This window comes from Halichoerus grypus, chromosome 8 (genome assembly GCF_964656455.1).
Source record: "Halichoerus grypus chromosome 8, mHalGry1.hap1.1, whole genome shotgun sequence".
NCBI classification, from domain to species: Eukaryota; Metazoa; Chordata; class Mammalia; order Carnivora; family Phocidae; genus Halichoerus; species Halichoerus grypus.
In genome coordinates, this window is record NC_135719.1 from 40100818 (window position 1) to 40125647 (window position 24830).

The window sequence follows — 24830 nt, forward strand, 5'->3', positions numbered from 1 at the left end:
ACTTTACAGGGAGGATCCTGGCAGGCATCACCTCAACCAAGTGATGTAAATTAACATCACCAACAGTGGGCCAGAGAAACGCGGTATACCTCCAAGAGGATGCACTGAGAGAGCACAGCATCACTTCTGGGCTGTTCCGGCCACAGATGCGTGACCCGAGCCCAATTATAAAGAAGCCACATAAACTCAAATCAAGATTCACTTCACCAAAAACTGGTCTGTACTTGCTGAAAAGGGCAATGTCATGAAAGACAAAGAAACACTTAAGGAAAGAACTTTCCCAGATCAATAGAAATCGAGAGGGAGGACAACTCAACGCAATACAGCAACTGGGATTCTCCTTTGCTATCAAGGATATTACTGGGGAAATTAGCAAAACAGAACGAAGGTCTGTAGCTGGTTAAAAATAGGGTAGCAATGTTAACTTCCTGATTTTGATCATTGCTGTCTGGTTATGAAAGAGAAGGTCCTTGTTCTTAGGAAAGAGCTACCAGATGGGGCGCCTGGGTGGCTCAGTCGGTTCAGCCTCTGCCTTTCTGCTCGGGTCATGATCTCAGGTCCTGGAATCGAGCCCCATATCGGGTTCCCTGCTTAGCAGGGAGCTTGCTCCTCTCTCCTGCTTGTGCTCTCTCTCACTGTCACTCTCAAATAAATAAATAAAATCTTAAAAAAAAAAGAAAGAGCCACTGGAGTGTATAAGGATGAAGGAGAGCCATGTCTGCAGCTCACTCTGGATTAGCTCAGGAAAAAATATGTATATACATAGAAAAGAATTTAAGATCTGATAAAATATTAACATTTGGGAAATCTAGGTGAAGAGTATGTGGGAAATATTTGTAATGGCCTCACTGCTTTTCTGTAAGTCTGAAATTATGTCAAAACAAAAAGTTGAAAGAAAACCCGTTAGTGTCTCAGGGTTCAGTCCTGGGCCTTCTGTCATTTTACCCCACCCCTCCTCTTGCCTGGGCGGCCTGCCCTCTCTGTGCTTCAGTCCCAATGTCTGTACTGCCGTGGTTCCCAAACAGACGTGGCTCTGGCGGGGCCTTCCCAGGGGCTTTCAGCCCTCATACCCGACGGCCCACACAGTGTCACTGGATTTCTCACAAACACCTCAAAATCAACATACCCAAAACTTCTCTCCTGAGATGTCGCCTGTCCCCCATTTATCTCAATGAACGACGCCACCAGCCATCCGTGTGCCCAGACTGGAAAACTGGGCTTGTCACGGACATCTCCCTTGTCCTCCCATCTCCATATCCAACAGGCACTGCATCACTGTGGGGAGCCTGTGAGCTCCCCCAGGCAGGCCCCTGCCATTGAGTCTTGTGTCCCCAGTGCCCAGCATAGCGCCTGACGTATACGGTAAGTACTTAAGAAGTATTTGTTGAGGGGCTCCTGGGTGGCCCAGTCAGTGAAGTGTCCAGCTCTTGATTTCAGTTCAGGTCATGATCTCAGGGTCCTGGAATCGAGCCCCGCATCGGGTTCCGCACTCAGCAGGGCGTCTGCTTGTCTCTCTCTCCCTCTGCCCCTCCTCCCATTTGCTCTCTCTCTTGCTCTCTCTCTAAAATAAATAAATAAATCTTAAAAAAAAAAAGATTTGTTGAATGAATAAATGAGTCGATTCATTGATTGATCAAGGAAAGGTCTCTCTTCGCGGGAGCAGAGTCCTACTTTCAGAGTCCCAGCCAGGCTCTCTGGACTATCACTTACACTTGCCCAGATTTGCATCAGTTATCTGCTGCTGCATAACAAATTATCCCCCAAACCTAAGAGCTTAACATAGCAATAAACCTTTACTATCGCACATAGTTTCTATGGGTCGAGAGTTCACAAGCAGCTCAGCGGGACAGTGTGGGCTCCCAGTCTCTCAAGAGACAGTAGTCGAGAGGTCAGTGAGGGCCGAGGTCATCTGAAGCTTTGACGGGTGCTGGCAGACCCACTTCCAAGATGAGCGGTGAGCTGGGGCTGGCTGTGGGCAGGAGGCCTCAGTTTCTCTCTTATAGGGCCTCCAGGGGCCCCTCAGGCATGGTGGCCGGCTTGCCCCAAAGCAAGCAGTCAAAAGCTGCCGTAGCTTTTAAAGATTTTATTTATTTGTCAGAGAGAGACACAGCAGGAGAGGGAACACAAGCAGGGGGAGTGGGAGAGGGAGAAGCAGGCTTCCCGCGGAGCAGGGAGCCCGATGTGGGGCTCGATCCCAGGACCCTGGGATCATGACCTGAGCCGAAGGCAGACGCTGAACTGACTGAGCCACCCAGGCACCCCGGAAGCTGCCATATCTTTTATGACCTCGCCTTGGAGGTCCCACTCAGTCACCGCCGCAGTTCTTAGTGGCCTCACAGCCCAGCCCTGTTCCGTGTGGGAGGTGGCTAAAGGGGGGTTGAATGCCAGAAGGTGGGGACCGTGGAGGGCCATCTTGGAGGCTGGCTACCGCAGGTTTTTCACTACAGCAGGACAACAAGCCAATGGGGCCCGAAGAGGCTGAACTCCAAGCTGTCTGTTCTCGTGTAAGGTGGCGCACGCACTGAGCCCCACACAAGCTGAAGACACCCTGCAAGCTCCCTCCGGATGTCTCTTGGGTGTCAGTCTTGCCTTTCCTTCAAGGGACTCCTGGGAGTCATGCAGAGGGCAGGACCCTGGCATCAACAATTGTCATCATCATAACCACCAGGCACTGCCCCTCCAGCCCCTCTGTCGGAAAACCTCATCAGACACCATGGTGGTTCTACAATTTACAGGTGAGAGAAGAGGCGCAGAGACCTGAAGGGACTCGCCTGAAGCCACACAGGAGAGGCTTGGCAGAACCGGAGCTCTGGCTCCTAACCCGACAGTCTTTCCACCGCCCTGCCCAGCTGCCAGCTCAGACCCACATCTCCTAACGCCCGTCACAAGCCTCGTTTCCATCCTGAGCAGGTACTTCTCCTCCCTCTTTCAGGAGCCCTGCCCTAGCCCCCAAAGGCCAGACTCTGAGCACGTATGTTCACAAATTTTCCATCCGAACAGGAACTCTTCATCCCCCTCCCAGACGCGCTCTCTGCAGGCAGCCAGGTCTACTGCAGGGCACAGGAGGGTTAATAGGATGAACCAGCATTTAGAAACAGCACAACCCCAGGGGCGTCAGCTGCGGCCAGCTGCCCATAGCCACTGAAGCCACAGGCTTTTGTGGACATGGTGTGGCCTGTCCCGGGGACCAGAGACTGAGGGGGTCCTACACCACCCCTCAGCCCTGTCTCCCCGATCCAGCTTGGGCGTGGCACAGAGCCTGCTCCCACTCCCAATCAGCGCCAAGCCCCACCACTAGCCTCCCATCCAGGGCTGGCTCCTGGGGACAGCAAACACAACTTTTCGGCTCCCGAATTGTGTAATTGTTGGGAATGGCTGCCTCCGCCCCTCCTAGGCCTGGCTGCCTGCACTTACAGGAGCCCCACAGACACCTCCAGCCAGGAACAGAAGCAAGACCACTCCTAGCAGAGGCTGCTGGTTGGAAGCCCAGGCCTGGGAGCCCCTGGCCATGAGACTACAGGGCCATGGAACTGGGGCCAAAAACCTGTGACCCTTGCACAGTAGCGGCCTGGGTTCTGTGTCCCTCACGGCAGAAGGCCAATTCCCTAAGGGCAGGACCTGGGCAGCTAGAGTACACCCCAATGCAGACAGCACCCCATCTTGGGCAGAAGCACCCACCATTTACCAGCAAGCTGGCTTTGGCCACGGGTTCCCTGGGTGGAGCCCATGTGGTCAGAGTGCAAAACACAGAGGCACCCAGAGGGCCCGGCGTTGGCCAGGGGCAGGACCAAGCCGTAGCTGCTGCCAGAGCCGGCACTGAGTCCAGGAAGCGTGGAGGGTAAGAGGGACCAGGCGTGCCTGGCCAGCATCGTAGCTGAACTCTGGGGGCAGGCAAGCGGGTGATGCTGGGTTTGCTGTTGTCTTGTTCTCACAGAAGCCGATCACTTAGAGAAACTGAGGCAGCACAAACCACAGGTCCCTGAAGCTTCAGAACACTCTGAATCCTTCTTCATCCTTCAAGTGTATTCTGAGTTTCCCTCAACCCTGCTCCGAGTGCTATCCCCATGCCTTGCTGAGAAGGAGTTAGTCGAGGGGCAGGGGAGACATTGTGTCCCACCTCCTGACCTGGCTAGGCTTGCCCTGGGAGGCACAGGAGTATTCAGGGATCATTATTCCAGGGAGTCCGTGGAAAAGCAGGAAGGACTGGGAGGGCTTCCTGGAGGAGGGTGAGATATGGCCCCGGAGGCAGGGGCAGTCAGGGATGGCCACCAAGGGCAGCTGGCCAGCCCAAGCCAGAGGACTTCATGGCAAAGGTTGGAAGGCAGAGGGAGAAGGCCTGAGCCAGGGAGGATGCCAGGGAGGCCCTGGTCCGCTCTGCTCGGGACCCGGCCTTCGGGGACCCAGGCGGGCATGCTGAGGAGGCCGGGGAGCAGACACTGCCAGGTCCAACAACCTTTGCTCTTGAGACAGTAGGAGGTGGTCAGGGAGCAGCTCCAAGGCCACATGGGGCCTCAACTTTCTGCCAGTCTGCTGGCATGACGTCACTCAGCGCGACCCGGGTTCCGGCCCTGGGTACCGGCTGGACAAAGGCCAACCTGCGTATGCCGGAGCCCCAAGCGCCCGTGCCCACTGGGGCCTCAGTGTTCTCATCAGTGCAAAGGGAAGGCTAGCCCCCATCACGCACAATTCCCAGGGTTGTCAAGAGACCAGGTGCGGGTTCTGTAACTGCGAAGCCCCAGCAGAGAAGCAAGCGCAGGTTACGACTGCTGCGCTGGTTGCCACTATTTGCCTGGGCCCCTGTCTCTCTCCCTGGGTGGCAGCAGGCAGAGGGGCGCTGCGAGCTGGTCCTGACTTGAACCTCGGCTGCGGGCTGCGGGCTGCGGGCTGTGGGCGGGAACTCTGTCCGGAGGCTCCACAGACAAACGGCTCCTGGTAGTGGTGGGTAAATCTGCATGGGGTGGGGGTGGGGGGGGGCGGCAGGGATTGGGGAGAGAGAGCAGATGAGAAGAGGGAAGGAGGAGAAGGGAGGGGAGGGCGATGGGGTGGGTAGAAATCTTCACCCAAGTTTTTGATTCTTCAAGAAGCAGAAGGCACCTCTTCTGTTTTCATTCCTAAAAAGAAAGCTCTTTTCCTCCAAACACAGTGTTCCCAGCAGCGCCCCCAACCCTAGGCCCACACTTGGCCAGTAATTAACCCCTAACAAGGACCAGGTGCCTTGCTGACTGGGGGGTGGGGACAGGGACAAGTTGTGGAATCAATGGCTTTATTGCCACTGGAGACCAGCTGACCACAGCCCCGCCCCAGGCCTCCTAGGGTGAACCGATGAGAGTTCTTCCGTTTGCCAAAGTCCCCACATAACAGCAGCACTGGCTTCTTAGTCAACGTCAGTGCACACTTATTGAGCACCTACTGTATGCAGCTGCCTCTGGTGGGGAAAGTTCAGCCCTCAAGGGGCTGACTTTTCATCAGGGGAGGTGATGAGTGTGGAGCTGTGTACAAACTGTGAAGGGCAGGAGCATGTGAGGGCTACAGAGAAGGAAGAGACAAGTGTTTGTGGAGCGCCTGCTGCATGCTAGCCCCCGGGCTAGGCACGGGAGGTGCATGAATGCATTTAATTGTCACTAACCCAGTTCTACAAATGAGAAAACTGAGCCACAGGAGAGGTGAAGCAACTTGTTCAAAGTTGGACAGCCAAGTAGGAGAGCTGGGATTCGAACTCAGGGCCGGGTTCAAGATCAGCACTCAAACCAGCACACAGACACGGAGCAGCACATTGTGCTGTGTGGTAAGAGCACCAGGTTTGCCGTCAAGGACCTCGTTCCACCTCTTTGCAGCTGTGTAGACTTGCTCAAGGCCCTCGATCTTTCTCAGCCTCAGTTTCTTCATCTGCAAAATGGGGCTCAATTTTGTGGCAAACTGTGAAGTGTTGTACACATGGTGGGATAGTCGCTAGTCAAGGAGAGGGCCTGAATGCTCTGGAAAACAGTGTGGTCTCCTCAAAAAACTCCAAATAGAAGTACCATATGATCCAGTATTTCCACTTCTAGGTATTCAGCTGTGCAGAACCACAGAACCTCTGAGATCCAGTCTTTCCACTGCCAGAAAGAAGAAAACAGAAACATGAATTCAAAAGGATACATGCACCACCAGCAGAACACAGTGTTTACTGCTGCACTGTAGCTGCAAGATACGGAGGCAGCCTGGATGCCCGACTACTGATGAGTGGATGAAGATGTGGTATATACATACAGTGGAACAATACTCAGCCATCAAAAGGAACAAAATCTTGCCATTTGCAGCAACATGGATGGAGCTAGAGGGTATTATGCTAAATGAAATCAGTCTGAGAAAGACAAATACCATACGATTTCACTCATATGTGGAATTTAAGGAACAGAAACACATTTAAGAAACAATTGAGCAAAGGGAAAGAGAGAAAGGCAAACCAAGAAACAGACTCTTAACTATAGAGAACAAACTGAAGGTCACCAGCGAGGAGGTGGGTGGGGAATGAGTTAAACATGTGATGGGGATTAAGGAACGTGTGTGCTGTGATGAGCACCAGCTGTGTATCGAAGTGTTGACTCACTAGATTGTACACCTGAAATTAATATTACACTGTAATTAATTATAAAAAAAATTTTAAGGTGAGGAGGGTCTGGGAAGAGAGTGCTTCCCAGGGGTGGGTTGGGGGTGGGCCGAAGCAGGCAGGTGTGAAAGAGGGATTCTTTTTTTCTTTTTTTAAGATTTTATTTATTTGAGAGAGAGAGCATGAGCTGGGGGAGGGGGAGCAGAGGGAGAGGGAGAAGCAGACTCCCCACTGAGCAGGGAGCCCGATGCAGGGCTCCATCCCAGGACCCTGGGATCATGACCTGAGACAAAGGCAGATGCTTAATGAATGAGCCACCCAGGCATCCCTGAAAGAGGGATTCTGAGGGAAGAAGGGAGGGGAAAAGCCCTGTGGGGTGATCTTCTACCCATTTGCTGGGTGGAGAAGCCGAGGCCAGGCAGTGCCGATGCTGGGGCTCGGCACAGAGCAGGCAGAGCCTCTACGGGCTGGAAGTTCTGCAGTAGTTATCGCCCTTTCTCCTCCTGTTTGGGGCGAGGCTGATGTTGTTGCCTCGGAGGGAGTCAAGAGGAGCAGGACCGCAGCCTGAAGCTGTTAGGTAGGAGTTAATGCAGGGCCAGATTTCCCGCAGGCAGCCTCAGGAAGTTGAAACACCCAGATTCAGGAGTTAGGAGGCCTGGGGTCCTTGTCCCAAAGGGCCAGGGACCTACACTCCACCTGGGGCCTTGTAAGAACCACTTCCAGTTCTGAGCCAGTTTTCTCCTCCATAAAATGGGGCGGGGGGGTAGGGAGGGAGTGGTTCTCACCCACCTTGTAGGGTTATTTTGAGGCAAATGATACTGCCTTGTGGGAGAGTCTAGAACATCTCTCCTTTATAGACTGGAAAACGGAGGCTATGCAGGGCAGAGAAGGCCAAGGTCACAATGCCAGGGGACACAGAGCAGAACCTCAGGCCGGTGCCTCTCTGTCCAAATGGAGTCCCGAGGAGACCTGAGAGGAAAGCAGCCCAAAAGCTGTCTGGGTGGGGGTAGGCGTCTGTCCTCCTAGGCCTGGAGCTTACACGCACGCAGGCGCGCACACATACACACACACACACACACACACACACCACACACCAATCCTTGCAAGGGCAGGAGAAAGAGAAGTGAGGGGGCTAGCCCAGCTCAGGTCTCCTCCCAGAGGAGGTCTCCTGGAGCCCTTGGGTCAAAGCTCTGGGGGTCTAGGCTCCTCTGGGACTTTGTCCCAAATCTGCAGGGCGGGGCCTGGATCTAACAGAGCTGTAAGGGTCTCCTCAGCCCTGCACGGGGAGGAGCAGCCCAGCACGGGCCCTTTAAGGAAGTTGGGGGTGAGGGGGGCCAACGGGGGAGCCCTGTCCTGAAACCGGAGAGGGCTGGCGCCTGCCCCGCCCCCAGAGCTAAGTAAGGCGGCTCCAGAGCCCCAGCCAGAGGCAGTTGAGCCAGCCTTCCAGGCTTCTCTCAGCTCCCGCCTTTCCTCTGGTGTCCAGGCTCCGGACTCTGCTTGGCTCCTCGAAAATCCCGCAGCACAGCCCCGCCGTGATGCGCTCGGGCCAGCAGCCTGTGCCTCCGGCCCCTGCCCTGGCCCTGGCTTTGACCTTGGCTATGTTGGCCAGACTCTCATCCGCAGGTGAGTAAGGTGCCTGAGACCACCGGCCTGGCCGGAGCTGTGGGGGGGGGGGGGGGCTCCTTGGGTAGAAAAATGGGACAGGAGGGCCCAGAAGTCACCCCCAGACTGGGAGACAAGGGGGCTGCACTTCTGCTCCAGGCTGGGCTCTCTGGGAGTTCCACTCTGGGGTCGAAGCAGGATCCCCAGTGAGAGCTCTCCAGCTTGGGGCTTCTGTGGGCTCTGGCTATTTGAGGTTGGCCCCAGTCGGACTGTCTAGGGTGTGGCTTTGTGCAGGACTGTCCGCTAAACCAGTGGGGCCACCCAATGCTGTCTGGGCCCCCTGAGCCCAGCAGGCTTTTGGTGACTGCACTGGTCCCAAAGGACACTCCGTGACAGCCAGAAGCCAGTACCCCGGCCTCCGCGGCCCAGGCCAGGAACGGGGCTTGCGCTGCAAGGCGAGAAATGGGGAGGGGGCCGCCCTGCCCCACCCTGTATGGGGCCCCACATGTGCCTCAGCCTCCACAGCCTGCAGCCTCCTCTGGCCTCCTCCAACGGCTCCGGCCCCCTTCCTTGCCCCCAGGTAAACTTGTACGGCCTCTTCACCACCACCTGCCTCCTGCCTTCCTCTCTAACTCCTATCTCCTCACCCCCCTCTCCTAACTCAGAAGGCCTGGTTAGTGACAGATGGGACCACCCACTCCTCAGCCTCCCTTCAGATATCCCACACCCCCACAGGGGCCTGTCCCCCAGACAACCCTGGGCAACCCTGCCACATTTCCCTGTCCCGGGCTTTGGTGCTTGACCCCAGCAGAGACTGTGACAGTTCACCTTCTGAGGGGCACTAGGATGCATCTCCTCTCTGTTACATGCCAGAAATCCCGCCATGACGGCATTCTTCCTTGAGTCAAGGCATGGTCTAGTTATGCCATAAGAACCATGGCCTCAGGGCCCATCAGTCATTACTACCCATGTATGAATCAGTGCTTCAGCCTACATCTTTCGGGACCATTCCCAAGAGCAGCTCTGAGCAGTGGAAGAGGCTGATTCTCCCTTCCAGGGGCCCAGGCCACACCCTCCTCCCCATCAGATGGGGAAGCCAGCTCTAATGGACAGCATCACGAGGCACCCAGAGGGAAATGAGTCAGGGGAGGACCCCCCACTGGGGTGAGTCAGAGCTGGATCCCCAGGCTCTCTGCTCCTAATCCCAGGGACCCCCTCCTTCAAAGTCTCAGGGCCCGGGTGATGGGCTGGGCCTCTGGAGAGGTGTGAAAGGGCCATCTGGGGTGACTGGAGTGGGCGGCTTATCCAGCCTGAAGCCTCCAGCCAAGAGAGTCTAGCACCCCCATCTCCTTGGGCTTCGACTGAGAGCCATTCTCAAATACCTTCTCAGCATCAACAATGTGCAAGCATTGTGCTGGGCAATAAGGAGTACACAGAAATGGATGGGCTGAACTTGAACTCATTCAGGAGGCAGAAAAGTAAATTAAAACTCAAACAGCAATTCCTATCATGTCTGCAAAGATCCAGATGAAGAATATGGTGAAGAGAAATTGCCAGGCAAGCTGGGGCAGGCCAGAGGTGATCCTGGAGCCAAGCTGTGGAGGATGGGAAGGGGGTCAGTACTCTAGGCAGGAGCTCAGCCTGAGCAAAGGCACTGAGGTGGATGTGAGAAAAGCATGTTGAGACAGGAAGACCAGCAGCCTGGTTAGAAGGCATATTTTGAGCACCAGCCAGGAAGAGCCATTGGGCTGGGGCACAGAATCCTTAAATGGCAGAATACAGCCCACAGCCTATGCCCTGTTGGCAATGGGGAGCCAACGATGATTTTAAGGCAGGAGCGTAGCATGGCAGCGGTGGGGTTTTATAATGTTAAGCCAATCTCTGCCTGTAGGAAGAATTTGGAAATGGGAGGGGGATGGAGAGCTAGAATCTTCTCCCCCTCCCAGGCAGAGTTCCCCTTCAACAATCCATCTCTGTCACCAAACCTGGCTCAGCACCCTCTCCTGGTCTCTGCAGAGGGTCAGCCCATACCTGAGGAAGGCATCATTCCCATCCCTCCTGGACACCCTGAGCCCCAAAGGCCCTCGAGGTCTCAGGTACCAGAGTGAGGCGCCCTGGGACACTTTCCCTGCATTCATCAACATTCCGGGACATCTAGGTCATGAGGCCTGGGAGTCAAGCACCCTTGGAGACCATCTGGGCCAAGCTTGTAGTCGTACAGACTGGGAAACTGAGACCCCAAGGAGGAAGCAAAGTGCTCTAGGTCCCACAGAGAAGTGCAGCAGCGCAGGAAGAGCCCCCAGCCCTGCTTTGAGGGAGCGCCCCGCCTGTGTGGGAGCTTAGGCTAGGGCCACTCTGCCAGTGCGGGGTCTAGCTCCTTCTGAGCCCCGTGGGAGGCGTTCGGCAGTGGGGGAGACTGGGTTTGAGCTGATGTGGACTTGGCATTCCAGTCAGGGGAACAGCATGAGTAAAACTGAGAGGTCAGAGTGAGCACAGAGCCTGCGGGACCAGTGGCTCCCATACCTCTTACCTGGCCTGGCACCCGCTAAGGGTGGGTGGTTGAAGTAGGACTGAGGGTGGGGCAGGAGTACCCCGAAGGGAGGGCTCCTGCATTACCCAGGTGAGGACTCTGACCTGACGGGGTGTTTTAGAGAACAGGACCATGGAGCCATCAAGTGCAAGGAGTTGAGTCGGAGTAGATTCTTCTGCCTCTAGGGATCCTCTGGGGAACAATGGTGCTGGAGACGTGTGTGTTTGCGCCTGTGCGCACTGCCCCGGGGCCTCTGGGGCAGGGCAGAGGCCAGCCCCTTGGCCCAGCCCACCCAGGCTCTGGAAAAGTTGTTCAAAAACCAAGTATAACTGAGCCCGCCCCCACCCGAGGTCCGCCTGCCCTCCGGGGCAGGACAAGGAGGGTCTTTCAGTGCTGTCCGCCTGGGGGCTGTGGAGGGGGCTGCCAGGTGGGCCAGGCAGCGGGCGGTGATGGCAGGAGGGGAGCGGGCTGTGCATGGAGCTCTCAGAGGAAGTGTATAGGCTGCTTCTGGGAACTGGGCGTGCTGCCCAGGAGGGGGCAGGCAGGGGAGGGGGAGTTGGAAATAGCCCTGACGTACACACTCACTGGCGCACACAGATGTGGGTGTGCACACGAGTATGAACAGCTCTGTCCACAGCCGGCCGCGCTCACAGACCTGGGCTGGGTGGGGCCCAGGATAAGGAGGTGAGGGCAGGATGGGGGCAGGGGCTACCCGGCTGTTCTGCGGCTCCTGTTCAGTACCAGGAGCAATCAAACAAGGGGCCTTCAGACTTGAGCCTGCTCCCCTCCTGGTCCCTCTGCTCCTTCATAACCTCTCCCCCAACTCCGGACCCCACCCAGCTCCCTGCTGGCCCCCAACATGCCCCCTGCCCCGGCATGTGCCCAGTTCTGTAGAGCTTTCTAGAGTTAAGACTCTCTCCAGGTGCAAGCTTCGGTTGGGTTTCAAAAGTGCCACGTTATCATTATTACTGAATGTAGATGAGTGATTTTGGAACAGAGTTTGAACAGTTTCGTTGGATTCTTTCTGGGGTAGAGGCGCCTATCTCTCTCGCTTCTCAGAGGGGCACATCATTCCAAACAGGGGAGAGGGTGGAGCTGTCTTCTAATTGGGCCCTCACCTCCAGAGACATCCCACGGTGGGGGCGGTGGGCTACCCGTGTCCTGCGCAGCCTCACAGCAGCCCTGCAAGTCAGGGAACGTTCCCATTTTAGAGATGAGGAAACTGAGGCTCAGAGAAATGCAGGGACTGGGCTCGGGTCCCTCTCCGGGCACACAGGCCACAGTGTTGTCACTCCCCTCAACAACAGCCCAGATGGGGCTAGGTGGGCCCAGGCCCCTGCAGCAGGGGAGAGAGACAGGTCTTCAGGGGCGAGACAGCTCCCCGAGGACCCCAGAACTCTGTTCCTGTGTCCCCATACCCCACCTCTCCGACCCTCCCTCCTTTGTCACAGCAGAAGCAAATCCTCTTCAGGAAAGTCCCCCACCCCCTTCGACGGCTGGGGTAGCAAATGAAGCCACGTTCGTCCTAGATGCAGGGCAGTGGCACTGAAGGCTGCCATTGAGGTGGCCTGGTGGCACGGCTCCCCGAGCTACGGACAGTGCCTATCCTGTTGACCTTTCCTTCCTCCCGCTCCGCTCCTGCCGGCCCCCAGCCGCTCCCAGCCTGCAGACGAGCCAGCTGTGCCGGCTCTGAGGCCCCTTAGCCAGGCCTCCGCCCCTGCTCGCGCCTACCCACATCAGTGTGTGTCTCTCTCATGGCTTTAGCCACGCGCTGGGTCAGTGAGGCTGCCTCCCGTCCCAGACCTTACTGCAGAGGCTCCGCACCCCAGACCCATCTCCCCATGGTTCGTAGGGAAACTGGGGCCCAGAGAGGGGTAGCTACTTTCTCAGCATCACAGACCAAGTCCTTAGCAGGTGGGGGCGAAGCCTCCCTGCTCTTTGTCCTTGTATCCTGCCTCGGGTGGTGGCCTTGCCCACAGGACCAGCAGCTCCCTGCAGGCAGACCTCCCATCTGCTTTCCTCGGGGGTCTCCACCGTCTTGCTCCACACAGGGCTGAGCCCACAGAGGGGCATATTGATCCCTGAGTCAACCAGTGTTTTTCAGACTGTGCCCGGGATGCCCCAGGGCTTTATATCCAGAGGGGGCTGAGCCTGGCAGTGTGGGAGGCCAGCCCCACCCTCAGCCACACATAGCAGCTCCACGAGCAGGCTTATAGATTTGGGTTTTGTGTAAGATGTGGTTTGGGTAACATGTTTTGCGACTTGAAAAAAAAGAAAAAAGACGTGAAAACCAAGCAATTGCTTTGAGTTGAAACATAGAGCAGCGAAGACTCAGGTCAGATACAAGGAAGAACTTCTTGGCTTTCAAAGAATCCAAATCAAGACTGATACCAAGAGCCCCTGGAAGGTATCCTTTCCCAGGTGGAGCAAGGTCCGGGGGCCTGAAGGCAGGGAACAGCACACAATCCCAGCTTCCTCCCAGCCAAGCCTGGGGACCTAGCCCCTCCTGCCCCAGCATCCCATTCCTGCCACTCTTGGAACCAAACGGGACATTCCCGAGCAGCCAGGTAGGCAGGAGCCGCACGGGGGCCACCTGCCTGCAGGCCCAAAGACACCGTGACTATGTTGGGCCCTCTCTCCCCCTCTGATCTATCAGCCTCTACATTCAAGGTGATCCTGTGTCCCAATGGGTGGCTGATGAGCCCAGCCATCAGATGATAATCCATGATCCCTGGGGCCCTTCCACCTTTCTTCAAGCTGTTCCCTGCAACTGGTCTTCTCATTGTTCAAGGCCCAGCTCCAGCTCCACCACCACCACCCCTGTGGGTCTTTCCCAACCCTTGATTGCTGAGGCCCACAGCCTGTCTTCCCCCTTCCTGGGGCCTGCCCTCCTTCTCTGTGGGGCTACAGGCCTTTTTGCCCCCTGCTCCACGACCTCCATCTGTATGACGCCCAGGAGGTACGTGTACACGCATGCGTGCACACGTGTACACACACATACAGTGTTGCTCAGCAGCCTGGCTCAGGGCCTAGCAAGGAGTGTCCAGTCCCTCAGCCGGCAGTCCTGGGAGAAACCCCCGAGTCAGGATTCACAGCCCCCAGCTCCACAGACGAAGCAGGGCCTCTGGCTGGGACCAGCCTCCTCTCTGGGTAGATGGAGGGGGCTGGAGAGAGGAGACCAACTTCCTTTCCCACCTAAGAGCAGCCCTCCCCCACCCACATTTCAGGAGGGGCCAGCTATAAATATCAGTGGGCCCAGGATGCTGGTTCCCACGACTCCAGCCCCTCCCTGCCTCTTCCCTGCGCACAGCAGCTGGGGCCATCCCCCCTCTCCTGCAGCTGGAGGCTAGCCAGGCAGGCCTCAGGCCCAGAAACACACACACACACTTCCCACCATGGTCAGGGAAGGAACAAATCACCCTTTTTGGGTGCCTTGGAGCAGCTAAGAGCGAGCCCCCTCCCGCTCCTCAGTCCTGACTCAGGCCCCACCTCTCCCTCTTCTGAGTCCTCAGCTCCAGGAACTTCTGCAGGGCTGGGGGAGGCGGGAGGTCAGGCACGCCGTGGTAAGGAACATGGCGTTAGAGAGCCCAGGATTTCATTCCAGCCCTACCCCTTGATGTGTGACCTTTCTGAGCCTCAGTCTTCTCTCTAAAATGGGGATAAATGATTCCTACCTCCCGTGCTGTCAAGGATCAAAGCCCTTTGCCAGAGTAAACACTCAGCAGGTGCCTGCTCCTGAGTTTGCTGTCTTTCTGTTGTTCCCATTGTTTTCTGGACCGGGGGCAGACCCAGCAATAAGGGGAACTTTGAGGAAAGTTCCAAGATGGGGGAGTGGATGAGGGGGTCCTGTGAGCGTGTCTGCGTGGGACTCAGAGACACGGAAAAGGGGAGGTGGGTCCCTAAGGGAGCGAGCAGCCAGCTGCAGCCCAGGACACTTCAGAAAGGGGGAGGGGGTCCTGCATCTGACTGACTCGCTGGGCTGAGGTCCACACACCTCTCCCACCATGAGGAGAAGCAGGACAGCCCTCCCCAGCCCCACCCCAAAGCCTAATGGCCCCTTGGACGGAGATCATTGGTCCTGGGTACAACACAATCACTATGTGTTGAAAGAATCACCAAATGAAACTCAGACCCTGTCCAGAGAGCAGATGGGTGGGGACGAAGAGAATGAACAGGCACCGGGAACTTTTGTAGGATGGGGAGCCTAGACACCCATCTTTGCCCTGCCCACTGCCCACACCTGGGGCCCCTCTGGAGGTGGGGGTGGGAGGCAGGGCCTGTGATGCGAAATGCCCTCCAGGGCTCCCATGAGGCTGTTAAGGAGTGGTGACTCCTTAAGCAGGAGGACCTGCATCACGACGAGCAGAATCCAGACGGAGGGAGTGAAGCACCCTCTCCGTCCCGAGCTGCTTGGACCCATCGGGGATGTTGGTGATGCCCGAGTCCGTGTGTGTGAGAGATCAGAGCTGGGGGAGGCGAGGGCAAGTGAGTCTTGGGAACGGGCTGCAGAGCGGGACGAGCAGCAGGGGCCATGACTGCTGGAGGGGCTCTCTGGGTGAGAGGCTGGGCAGAGTCTGGGCCCCCATCTTCTGCCTTCACCCCCATAGAAGTAACTCGCCTCAGCAGACCACTGGGCAGAGCTCAACCAGCTCCCCGGATGTGTGCTAAGCGCATCCAGGCGCCTGCCCCCGGCTGAGGCTCCGTGTCTCGGCAGCTGGTGCCCAGCTGAGGCCCAGCTGAGCTCTTCCAGGGCCAGATACTCAGATGAGAGCCTGTCCCTCCAACTGTTGACAGCCCTGAGGCAGGTGAAATGTTGTAGGGACCGGAGCCAGCTGTGCAACCACAGCCTTGGGATACCTGGCCCTGCTGTGTGGCCTCGGGCAGACTCTCCCTCTCTGGGCCTCTGGGTAGGATATTCAGTCCCCGAGGTCAGCTGTAAAATTGTGAGCTCAAGCCCCTTGAGAATAGGACAGGGGGCTCTGCCTCTATCCAGAGAGAGCCAGCTGCCTGTCTGGGGCCAAACAGCAAAGCGGCCTGGGCCTGGATGGGGGCGAAGAGGCAGCCCAACCTGCCTGAGCTCCCTGGCACCTAGACACCACTTTCCCAGTGGGCACGAAGCCCCGGGGCTCTCCCCGGATGAGAGTAGTGGCTCCACTCCACCCCCGGTTCCCATCCTCCACCCCCTTGCTCTAGCCTCACCCTACCAAAAATAAACCCAGACCACCCCATCTTGTACCAGCCGGACCCACCCAGCTCCTCCAGAGCCAGTTGAGTCACCGCTCCAAGCTGCTCCTTTTTTTAACTGTCTGAGTCACAGGCTGTGGCTAGGGCTTCAGGACACATGCCCCCGGCTCCAGCCACGCCACAGCCTCCAACGGCTCACCCAAGGGGGACCTGGCTAGAGGCTGGCAGCAGGCGTGAGCCCAGGCCACAGCCTCCCCCTGCAACACCTCCAGGCCGGGGGCACCCGCCCCCCCGGCAAGCCAGAGCCCACACCTGTCCCCAGCAGCCCTGGCACCCCCTCGCCTCATCTGCCCGGGGAAGTTTTTCAGGGATCTTGGTGACAAAGCCCATCTGTGTCGGCGCTGACCCCACAGCATTTCTTTGCCTCCAAAGAGGTCTGGGCCTCCCACCCTGGGACGCAGGGTCTCCAGGCCCTGGGCCCTACCATGATGGGAGTGGGCCAGGCCACAGAGATACCTGATTCCTGCCCCTCCTCACTGGCTCCAACTTAGACTCTGACCCCTCTGCCCAGAGCTCCATGAAGACTTTCTATGGCACGGAGGCCTCCACCTCAGGTCTCTCCCGGCTTCCTCTATCCGCTCTCCTCACAGGGTCAACCAAGCTCCAGTCTCTCTTGCCCCATCCCTCCGTCTCTTCCCCATGGCTGTCTCTGTCTCTGGTGGCCCCGTGTCTCTGGTCCTGCTCTGTTCCTTTTCCTCCACCCAGTCCCTGTGGTGCCTCTCCATCCGGCACTTCACACGCGCAGGTCCTTCCCCGGCCATCCCAGCAGACACAACACACCCTCACCTCCGCCCATTCCCAGAAGGGGCTCCGGGCCCCAGGGACCAATCCTGAGAGAAATTTTCCATCCCCTCACCCAAGTCCCCTCCTTCCCCTGCCCTGAAGCACAAGCTACATCCTGTCATCCTGTCGTAGGGGATGTCAAGATCCCACAGGCACTTCCTTGGAGGCTGAGACAGAGGGGCAAGGGGCCTGGGAATGGCCCCACCCCCAGCCCCTGCCTGAGTGGGAGCCCGCACAGCCTCAGCCCCAGCCATCTCCTGTCTGTGGCCATGGCCTCCAGCTATAAATAAGGGCTCTGATGCTATTTTCTTTAAAAACAAGCACCAGACTCAGTCACCATAGACCCAGAAAAGCATTCCCTGGCTGGGGCAGTGTCCCACCCCACCCCAGCCATGGCCCAGCTCCCCCCTCCCCCCACCCGCCTGGGCACTGGAGTCCTGAAGGGAGAGAAGGACTGAAGAGAAGCCTGGAGGTGAGACTAGGTGGGGGAGAGCGGGGGCCAGCTTCCAGATGCGGCCCCTGCCCGCTGGGTCAGCTAGAGAACGCAGCCGCCCCCCTCGCCCTCCCTGCCTCCGGTCTCCCTTCACCAAGCCGCGCCGGTCTTGTTCCTGAGACACCAGTGTTAACAGAGAGGTGACAGTAGCTCAACTCCCCAAGCCACGGTTGAGTGTCTTGGCACCCCAAACGCAGAGAAGGAACTTTGGGCTGTGGAGAAGGGTGGGGGAAGACTTCCTTCCTGAAGGAGCAGGAGGGCATTCTGCAGGCAGGAAAGAAAGAAGAGCTGGCCTGAGCAAAAGGCTGGGAGTGGGGACCTATCAGGTGCAGATGGAAAACAGCCCAAGGTCTAGTGAGGCTGACATGTGGGGTGTTCACGGGAGGTGAACAGGAAAGCCTGGCAGGGCTGTGACAGGGTGACCCAACACCTTCGGTGCCACACTAGGGTTGGGGCTGGATAGAGGGGCAATGGGGAGCCATCGAAGGCTTTCAGACAAGGGAGGATGACAGAGCGACTTTCAGTTTGGGTTAACAGTGGTTGCTATTAGCAAAACAAGGCGGGAAATTCATTAAGCCAAGCAGGGGATGGTGACCATCTGCCTTGTGGGATGGCACAGAGGAGCAAGAGGGGGAGATGAATTTGAAAGAGAATTTAGGGGCAGGATGGCTGGAACATGGGGAGGGAGGAGGGAGAATGTCCAAAATGACTTTCAGATTTCTACCCAGCCATGAGTGGATGGGGAGGCCTTCTCTGGAAGGCAAGCAGGTTTGGCGAGAAATGACACTAAGTCTGGCTTGACATGGGTGGGCTGGGGTTTGGAGGTCCCTCTGGGTGTTCCTGGTGCAGATGTCTCAGGAGGCATTGGCAGGTGGGCCCAGAGCCCCGGAGCGTTGGTGCTGGAGACAGAGATGTGGGTGCCACGGTAAAGAGCCGGTGCCTGAGGCCAGGCGAGAAGAGGTGGCCTGGAGAGAGCACAGCGGTGGGCACAGCTCGGCGGTGCTGGGCGTCTGGGGCATCCGCAGGCCTGGAAGGTGGGGAGTGGTAGGCAGGAACCTATTCCAAGAGAAATAGGGGCCTGCCCATGGGGAGAGGTCTCAGGCTAGGGATCTCTGGGGGACCTGGGTAGCACGGAGGCTACTAGCAAGGACTCTGGGTTTTCCTGGTCCCCCCTGCCAGGCCATGGCTCCTGCAGGCATCCCACTCACGCTGGAAGCTTGCTTCTCGGCCTGTCTATGGTCGGCTGATAGAAAACCCCTCACAGGGGCCAAGGGCCACATGCATTTGATCCCTGTATTCCCTTACGTGCTCATGTTTCCGACATCAGCACACGTGTATGGGCCTCCTGGATGGCAGATGCCCTGCGCAGGGGATATGGGCCCTCCGTCCCGTCCTCAGGAGCCTCCGGTCTGGCTCCACGGTAGCCCCTGTGGTGACCACAGCCCTCCACCAGCCACTTCCTGAGGAGCTGGGCTGGGCAAGCCAGGTCTGCGTTAGTCTCCCCAGCCAGGTCCCCTTTGCACAGATGGGAAAACCGAAGCCAAAGAGAGCACAGCAGCATGTGGTTGGGGGGCGGGGGGGCTGGCCCAAGCCCCTGCTTCCCCCAGCCTCCTGGACAGGGGCCTGCCATCTGTGAGGTTATCCCGCCTCTCTTCCCTGTATTTCAGAGGAGGAACTAAGGCAGAGTAACGGTGGCTTCCGCAAGGCGCACAAACTCTTGAGCACAAGCTGGGCCAAATTGTCCAGGCCTGTGTCCAGATCAACAGTCATGGCTTCCGCCAACCCCCCATCCCAGCTCACACACTCACTGTCTCCAAGCCCAGTCTGCCAGGCTGGGGGAAGCCCCAAGACACCTCCCCAAGGGCCCTGCCCTTAGCGGTTTCTCATCCCAGAGCTGAAGGGGAGCTCAGAGATGAGCAACGCTTCCGTCTGCTTCCTGGCTCTGGATTCAGCCCCAGAGAGGGAGTGGCCCCACAGCGTCCCCATCCCCGGGGCAAGCTTCTCACCCAGGCCCCTTGCCCCTCCGCCCTCTTCCCTGATCTCCAAGACCCCAGTGGGCACGACCAGCATTTATCACTGGCTGTAGGAACGTGCCATCCTTAGCCAGCCCCGAAGAAGGTCCCTCCTGGATCGAGCCAGCCCCAGAACCAGACCCGTCCGGCCACACCAGCAGAGGCCAGCTGCCAAACCAGCCGCAGAAAGCAGATGCTCTCCCCTCCCCTCCTCACTCCCATCCCCCCGCCCCCCAGGGAGCCCCTGAGGACAGGAAGGGAAAAAGTGTGTCTTCAGGGCACGGGGCCAGCTCTCACACCCTCCTCCTGCTGGAGCCAGTGACAGATGCCCCACTTCCAAGTCACACACACACACACACTCCGAGTCTCACACACACACACACGCACACGCACGCACGCACGCAACAACAACCCCCCACTGCTTCTGTGTGCACCCGTCCCTCCCGGAAACCACAACACCAGCTCAGAGCTCAGCCCAGGGGCTCCGATCCAGCCCTGCTGCTCCTCTTGAGGCCTCAGCACAGGCAGTGTCTTCTTTGACCCTCGTCGCCTCACCGGTAGCAGGGGAGCTAGGTCCCAGAGACCCTGTTGGGGGAAGGGGCTGCTGAGCAGGCCCAGCGCGGAGCGAGGAGGGTCTCCCGCTCTGTTTCTTCTCTGCCAGATCCCCTACCTCAACCTGGGCCCGCTAAGACAAGGGTCCCCCCCACCCCCCCGCCCAGGGCCAGGAAAGCCAGGAAGAGGGGATGTGGAGAAGGGCCTGGAAATCCAGCCATCTCCCTGCACAAGGAGGAAAATTATAAGGCGAGGAAAAGCCTCTCAGGATTGCTCCACACACAGCAGCCCCGCCCCTCTGCGCCCGGGGCTGGGGAGCAGCAGGCCCCCACAAAGACTCCATTGAGGCCCTGCTTCCTCCCCGCCCCAGCCCTCCAGCCTGGGTGGACTCTGAGCCGCTTCTGGAGCAAACCTCTCATTTTCCCTCCTGCTTCCTCTGTACCACACATGGCTGAGAGCCCAGGGTACCAATCCTTTTAGGTAATCACCTTTTAGAGGAGGTCCCTAAATTGGAAATGTTCCCCAGTATATGCCCCTCGGCTTGGGTGGCCTCCAAGCTCCGGGTTAGAGAACCGGTAGCTGAGGCCAGTGACAAGGGTCAGGATTCAGCCAATAGCTGAGGAAACTTGTCCCATCCTGGCCTCCTTGGTCTCGCAAGAACCAGAAAGGCAACCAAACCCTCTCAGGGCCCTGAGAGTGAGTCTTATGGCTCAAGAGTTGCTGGAGTGAAGAGAGACGGGCCCACCTCAACCCCAGCTGAGGTCTCCCTAGTGCTGAGACAGGGAGACCGGCTGCCGTGAGCACAGAGCCTGACATCCCGCACTGGGAAGCTACTGTCTGCCAAGAGGAACGGCTCCCTTTTTAAGTTCTGTGTGACTTTGAACTAAGCTACTGTTGTTCCTGTGGCCGTGGCTTGTGGGGCAAGAGAGGAGCAGGTCGTCAGCGGGTCTCTGGGACGGCCCAGGGTTACGGACTCTCAGACTGGGGTCAGGGAGGTAGGAGAGTCAGGGCGTGCAGGTGTGAGCATCTCCCAGGCAGCTAGCGCCAGCAGGTGGTAAGCGTCGAGGCTTGGCTCTTGGGATCCTGCTGTCACCACCATGAGCAGGGTATGTTGTCCCTTTGGTCTGACCTAAAGTCTATCCCTGTAACCTTCCCCCTTGTTACCTTCGGAGGTAACAGGCTAGGGGGAAGGTGACAGCTCAGTGGACAGGGATGAGCCTTGGGACGTGCTGGGGGGCCTGACACCAGAGTAGGCACAGCGTCAGGCACGGCCAGGGCAGGTCGTGTCCAGTATCTAGAGCCAGACTGGACCCCCCACACCACATCGTCACCTGCCCCGCACTCACCTCAGAATGCAGTGACACGGACCTGCACTCCGTCACACTCATGGCTATGTGCCACCCACGGTGGCCGTGCACGGGTCTTCGGGGCTTTGTGTGACTGAGTTCCCACACCAGCTCCTGGCACTGCTTTCCCAGCTTGAAAAAGGGAGTGGGCACTGTGGGGAGCTTCAGCCCCATTGGCCTTGGGGTCTGTCGCTCTGGTTCTAAAGAAGTTTCCACCCCTCCCAGCCTCCTCAGAAGTTCCCTGGCTTGGGGGCAGAAAGCTGGTAAAGAAAAAGCACATCCCTTGGAGGCCCGAGGGGAGGGGGTCTGGCCTGAGTTCTGGAGAGCCTGGGTGACCTCAGGGAGGGCCTGGCTGCAGGAGCAGGGCACCCGGCCCATGCCTGCCCTCACGCAGGGCCACCCACATACATACCCACATACGCACCCACAAGGGAAACAGAAAGCCCTTCATCCCTGCCTTAGCCGTCCTAGAACATTCCCTCACGGCCCCCCTCAGACTTCTCAGGAGAAGGGCTCTCCCAGCCTCACCCCTGCCTGCCTAGGATGTGGATCTGGAACAGGATCTCCGGGTCTCTCTTGGTTTCTCCTCCTTCATCTCCTTCATCAGGCCTCTGGACCCCTGCGTGCAGTTTCTGTGGAGGAGGGAGGTCTTCATTTCTCATTCTCGGTTTTAACATCTTTCTCAGGCTTTCTCCCCCAGGTGGTTCTTCTTTTCCGTGACTGTGTTACTGTGCTTATGAATGAATGAGTGAGTGAGTGAATGAATGAACGAATATGGATCCCCCTTCTCTCACCTCCTGCTCCATCTCAGTACCGCTGGGTACACCTCCCCAGCATACGCATGTCCAAGTCTCCCACTGACCCTCTTTGCCCCTGGGACCTGGGCGTGCCCCTGGGCCATCCTGCCCAGCAGCTCTGACTCCCAAACTTCCTCCCTTATAAAGTCAGGCGGCAGCAGACACCCAGGAATCCTGCTGCCTGTGACGCATGCTGGCTGTGGGGCTGCCTGGCTGCCCTCAGGCAACCAGGAATGTGGCGGGAGCGGGGCACACAGGGATTGATTGCCTGGGAGTAGGGTGGGCTGGGGGTGCCTGTGTGGGCGGGGCTCAGTCGGGTGGCTGGGCCAAGACCTGCCGGCTTTCTGCTTCTCTGTCAAATTGTTTTCTCCTCTGGAGACTCAGTTTGTCTGGAAACCCTACTGAATGCTAAAGCTGCAGAGAACTTTGATATCGTGGAACCCATCACCCAAGGATGGGGGCGCCCAGGGCTGGGGAGGCAAGAGGCCCCAGGCCTAGCTCTCTAGACTGTTCTGGGGCAAGGGTGGTGCTCCCAGTGACAGCCAGGATAGGGCAGGGGGAAGGGGGGAGCCAAAGGCAAAGAAAGACAGGGAGAGGCAGAGATAAGGCAGCAAGGTGGCCAAGTGGCCAAGACAGAGACAGAAGAGATAAGGGACAGAGACAGAGAGAGACAGTGTGGCTAGCCCTAGGCATTGTGAGGATTCAGAAGGATCAGGGTCTGCAGCGACCCCCACCCCCGGTGACTAGAAAAGGGACCCATGCTTGAGAACCTGCCCCTGGTCAGCCCGGGAGAGCATGGTGGGGGCCTGATGGGCAGAGATACTCCCTACAAGGAGACCCCTTGTCCCAAGCCACTGACAGATAAAAGTAGAGCATCGTGGGGCAAGTAAGCCTCACGCTTGGGGCCCCCCAGGGGCAGGCTTCAGGTCCCCATTCATACACACGCTAGGAGTGCCCCAGGGAGACCAGAGATGCCAGCACAACCTGTGACCGGCCAGACGGTGGCTTGCTAGGGACACTACGCTAAGCTTCGTCTCCCATCTGAGACGAGGCTTGGCGGGGAAGGACATAGGCTCTTTCTGTGCCCCCAAGCCTCATCTCAGGAAGAGGGATGGAGCCACTCTGCCTTGGCCCAGACAGAACGCCCAGTCCGTGGTCAGGAAGGGCGGGAAGCTGAGGGATGCTCCACCTTCGGCAAACCTCTGGGATGGATGGGCGCCGGGCAGGAGGGGTGGGTGCCCTCCAGGAACACATGGCCCCTTTCATGGAGCCTGGCCCAGCCGAGTCACGGCGGGCGGCACCGAGGGGCAGGACAGGCCTGGGCACAATCACGGCTCTGTCCCGGCGGCTTCCAGCCCACACGCACACACATGCACAAACACACAGCCTTACGCAAACCCAAAACACACCCCCGAGCAGCCACCCACACACTTCAACACACACGCAAATAGGCATCTACGTAGTCCTGGACACCCACCCACGAACTGTCTTGCAGGTAGAGAAACCCAGACATTCGGCATTCTTTCAGCCCTCCCACTCACCCCAGACCCCTTGTGGCACCTGCCCCCCCACACTGAACGCTTGGCACCACCCAGACAGCCCACACCATTAACCCTCTGCATACCCCTATCTGAGAGCAGACTCCAGCACCAGAAAGGGACCTTTGGGACTAATCCCCACAGACAGGAGGGGGAGAGACTGGGAAGGAGTGCCCATTTTACAAAATGCTGACTGGGAGGCCAGACAGGGCCCCTTCTCCTGGCCCAAAGGGCAGCCCACAAAGCTGCTACAGGCCTGAGCTGGTGTTTGGATGAATCATGGGTCTTCTTGACCCAGGAGAGTCAAGGGCAAGTCTCCAAGCCCTGATGATGCCTTCTCTCCACCCCCCCCACTGCCCTGGGATCCCAGTCAGGCCACTGAGGCTGGCTTGGTTCCTGCTACTTTTCCCTCTCCTCCTCTATCTTCAACTTTCCCAGAGCCTTGCTGCCCTTTGAAACTACCCAGTTCCCTCCCTCTCTCCTCTATACCACCCTCACCTCCTCCAGGAAACCTTCTGGAACTGACTCCTAACTCACTTCTTTATCCTGCACTGCCTCCCCATTTGCAGCCTCTCCCACTGTCTCCCAGGACAGGGATGCTGGGTCCTTGCAACTGCGGCCTATCAGAGCCGATAAGGGGCAGCAGAAGGAGACCAGGAGGTGGGGGGACTGGCGCTGTCAGAGTTTCCAAAACGCTGGCCAGCAAAGCCTCCGAGGCCTCTGTTGGGACGAGGGGGCTGCCCAGCCCGCACACTTCCAGCCGCACAAGGCAGCTTGTGTGAGCGCTTCCCTACCCAGCCCCACAGGAAGCAGCAGGGCCCAGCCCCTCAATAGGCTCATTCAGACCCCAGCTCTATGGAAAGTACCTCTACTTCCTGCCGCCCTCCCACTCTGGCCTGGAGAACGAGGCTAAATGGGCTGCCCCCTCCTCTTGTGGGAGGGGGCTAGAGGCAGGTGGTTAGGTGGGCAGAGCCAGCCATCTCCTTCCCTTCCTGCTGCGCGCTGGACCCGACCATCCCCACATCCACCTTTGACAAAAGGGAGTGTGAATGGGTGTGAGCTTATTCCCCCCTCCCCCCCCCCAGGAGCTGGCCCCTTCCCCATGCATGCTAAACAGGTAAATGTTGAGCAACAGCCTTTCTGGGGGAGAGGGAACAAAGATCTGTAGCCTTTGCCTCTTCCGTGGTGTAACATCACCTGGCTGGCAGAATTCCTACAAACTTAACAGTCAGCTCTTACCAGCTACTGTGAGCTCCAACCTGCGGGGGCCCCACCTTCTGTGCAGGGGCTGCCCTCAGTTCTGTGTGCTGCCTTTTGTTCTTAAGAATCAATGCCCTTGAGGCG

The 24830-nt window shown here is 58.1% G+C and overlaps 2 protein-coding genes across 5 annotated transcripts in view; one reads left to right on the forward strand and one right to left on the reverse strand.

The window, feature by feature from the left end:
- Nucleotides 1-5246: 5246 nt before the first annotated feature.
- SNX33 (sorting nexin 33) overlaps nucleotides 5247-24830 on the reverse strand; it is a 63791-nt gene continuing 44207 nt past the window's right edge. For all 4 annotated transcript variants that reach the window (XM_078079059.1, XM_036090000.2, XM_036089996.2 and 1 more), the window contains one exon: nucleotides 5247-6095. In XM_078079059.1, the coding sequence (XP_077935185.1) occupies nucleotides 6052-6095 (44 nt within the window). In that variant the 3' untranslated portion in view covers nucleotides 5247-6051. The remainder of the gene's footprint in view (nucleotides 6096-24830) is intronic.
- The window catches only part of CSPG4 (chondroitin sulfate proteoglycan 4), a 41703-nt gene continuing 24893 nt past the window's right edge, over nucleotides 8021-24830 (forward strand). The window contains exon 1 of the mRNA XM_036089991.2: nucleotides 8021-8212. Coding sequence (XP_035945884.2) covers nucleotides 8125-8212 — 88 coding nt within the window. The 5' untranslated portion in view covers nucleotides 8021-8124. The remainder of the gene's footprint in view (nucleotides 8213-24830) is intronic.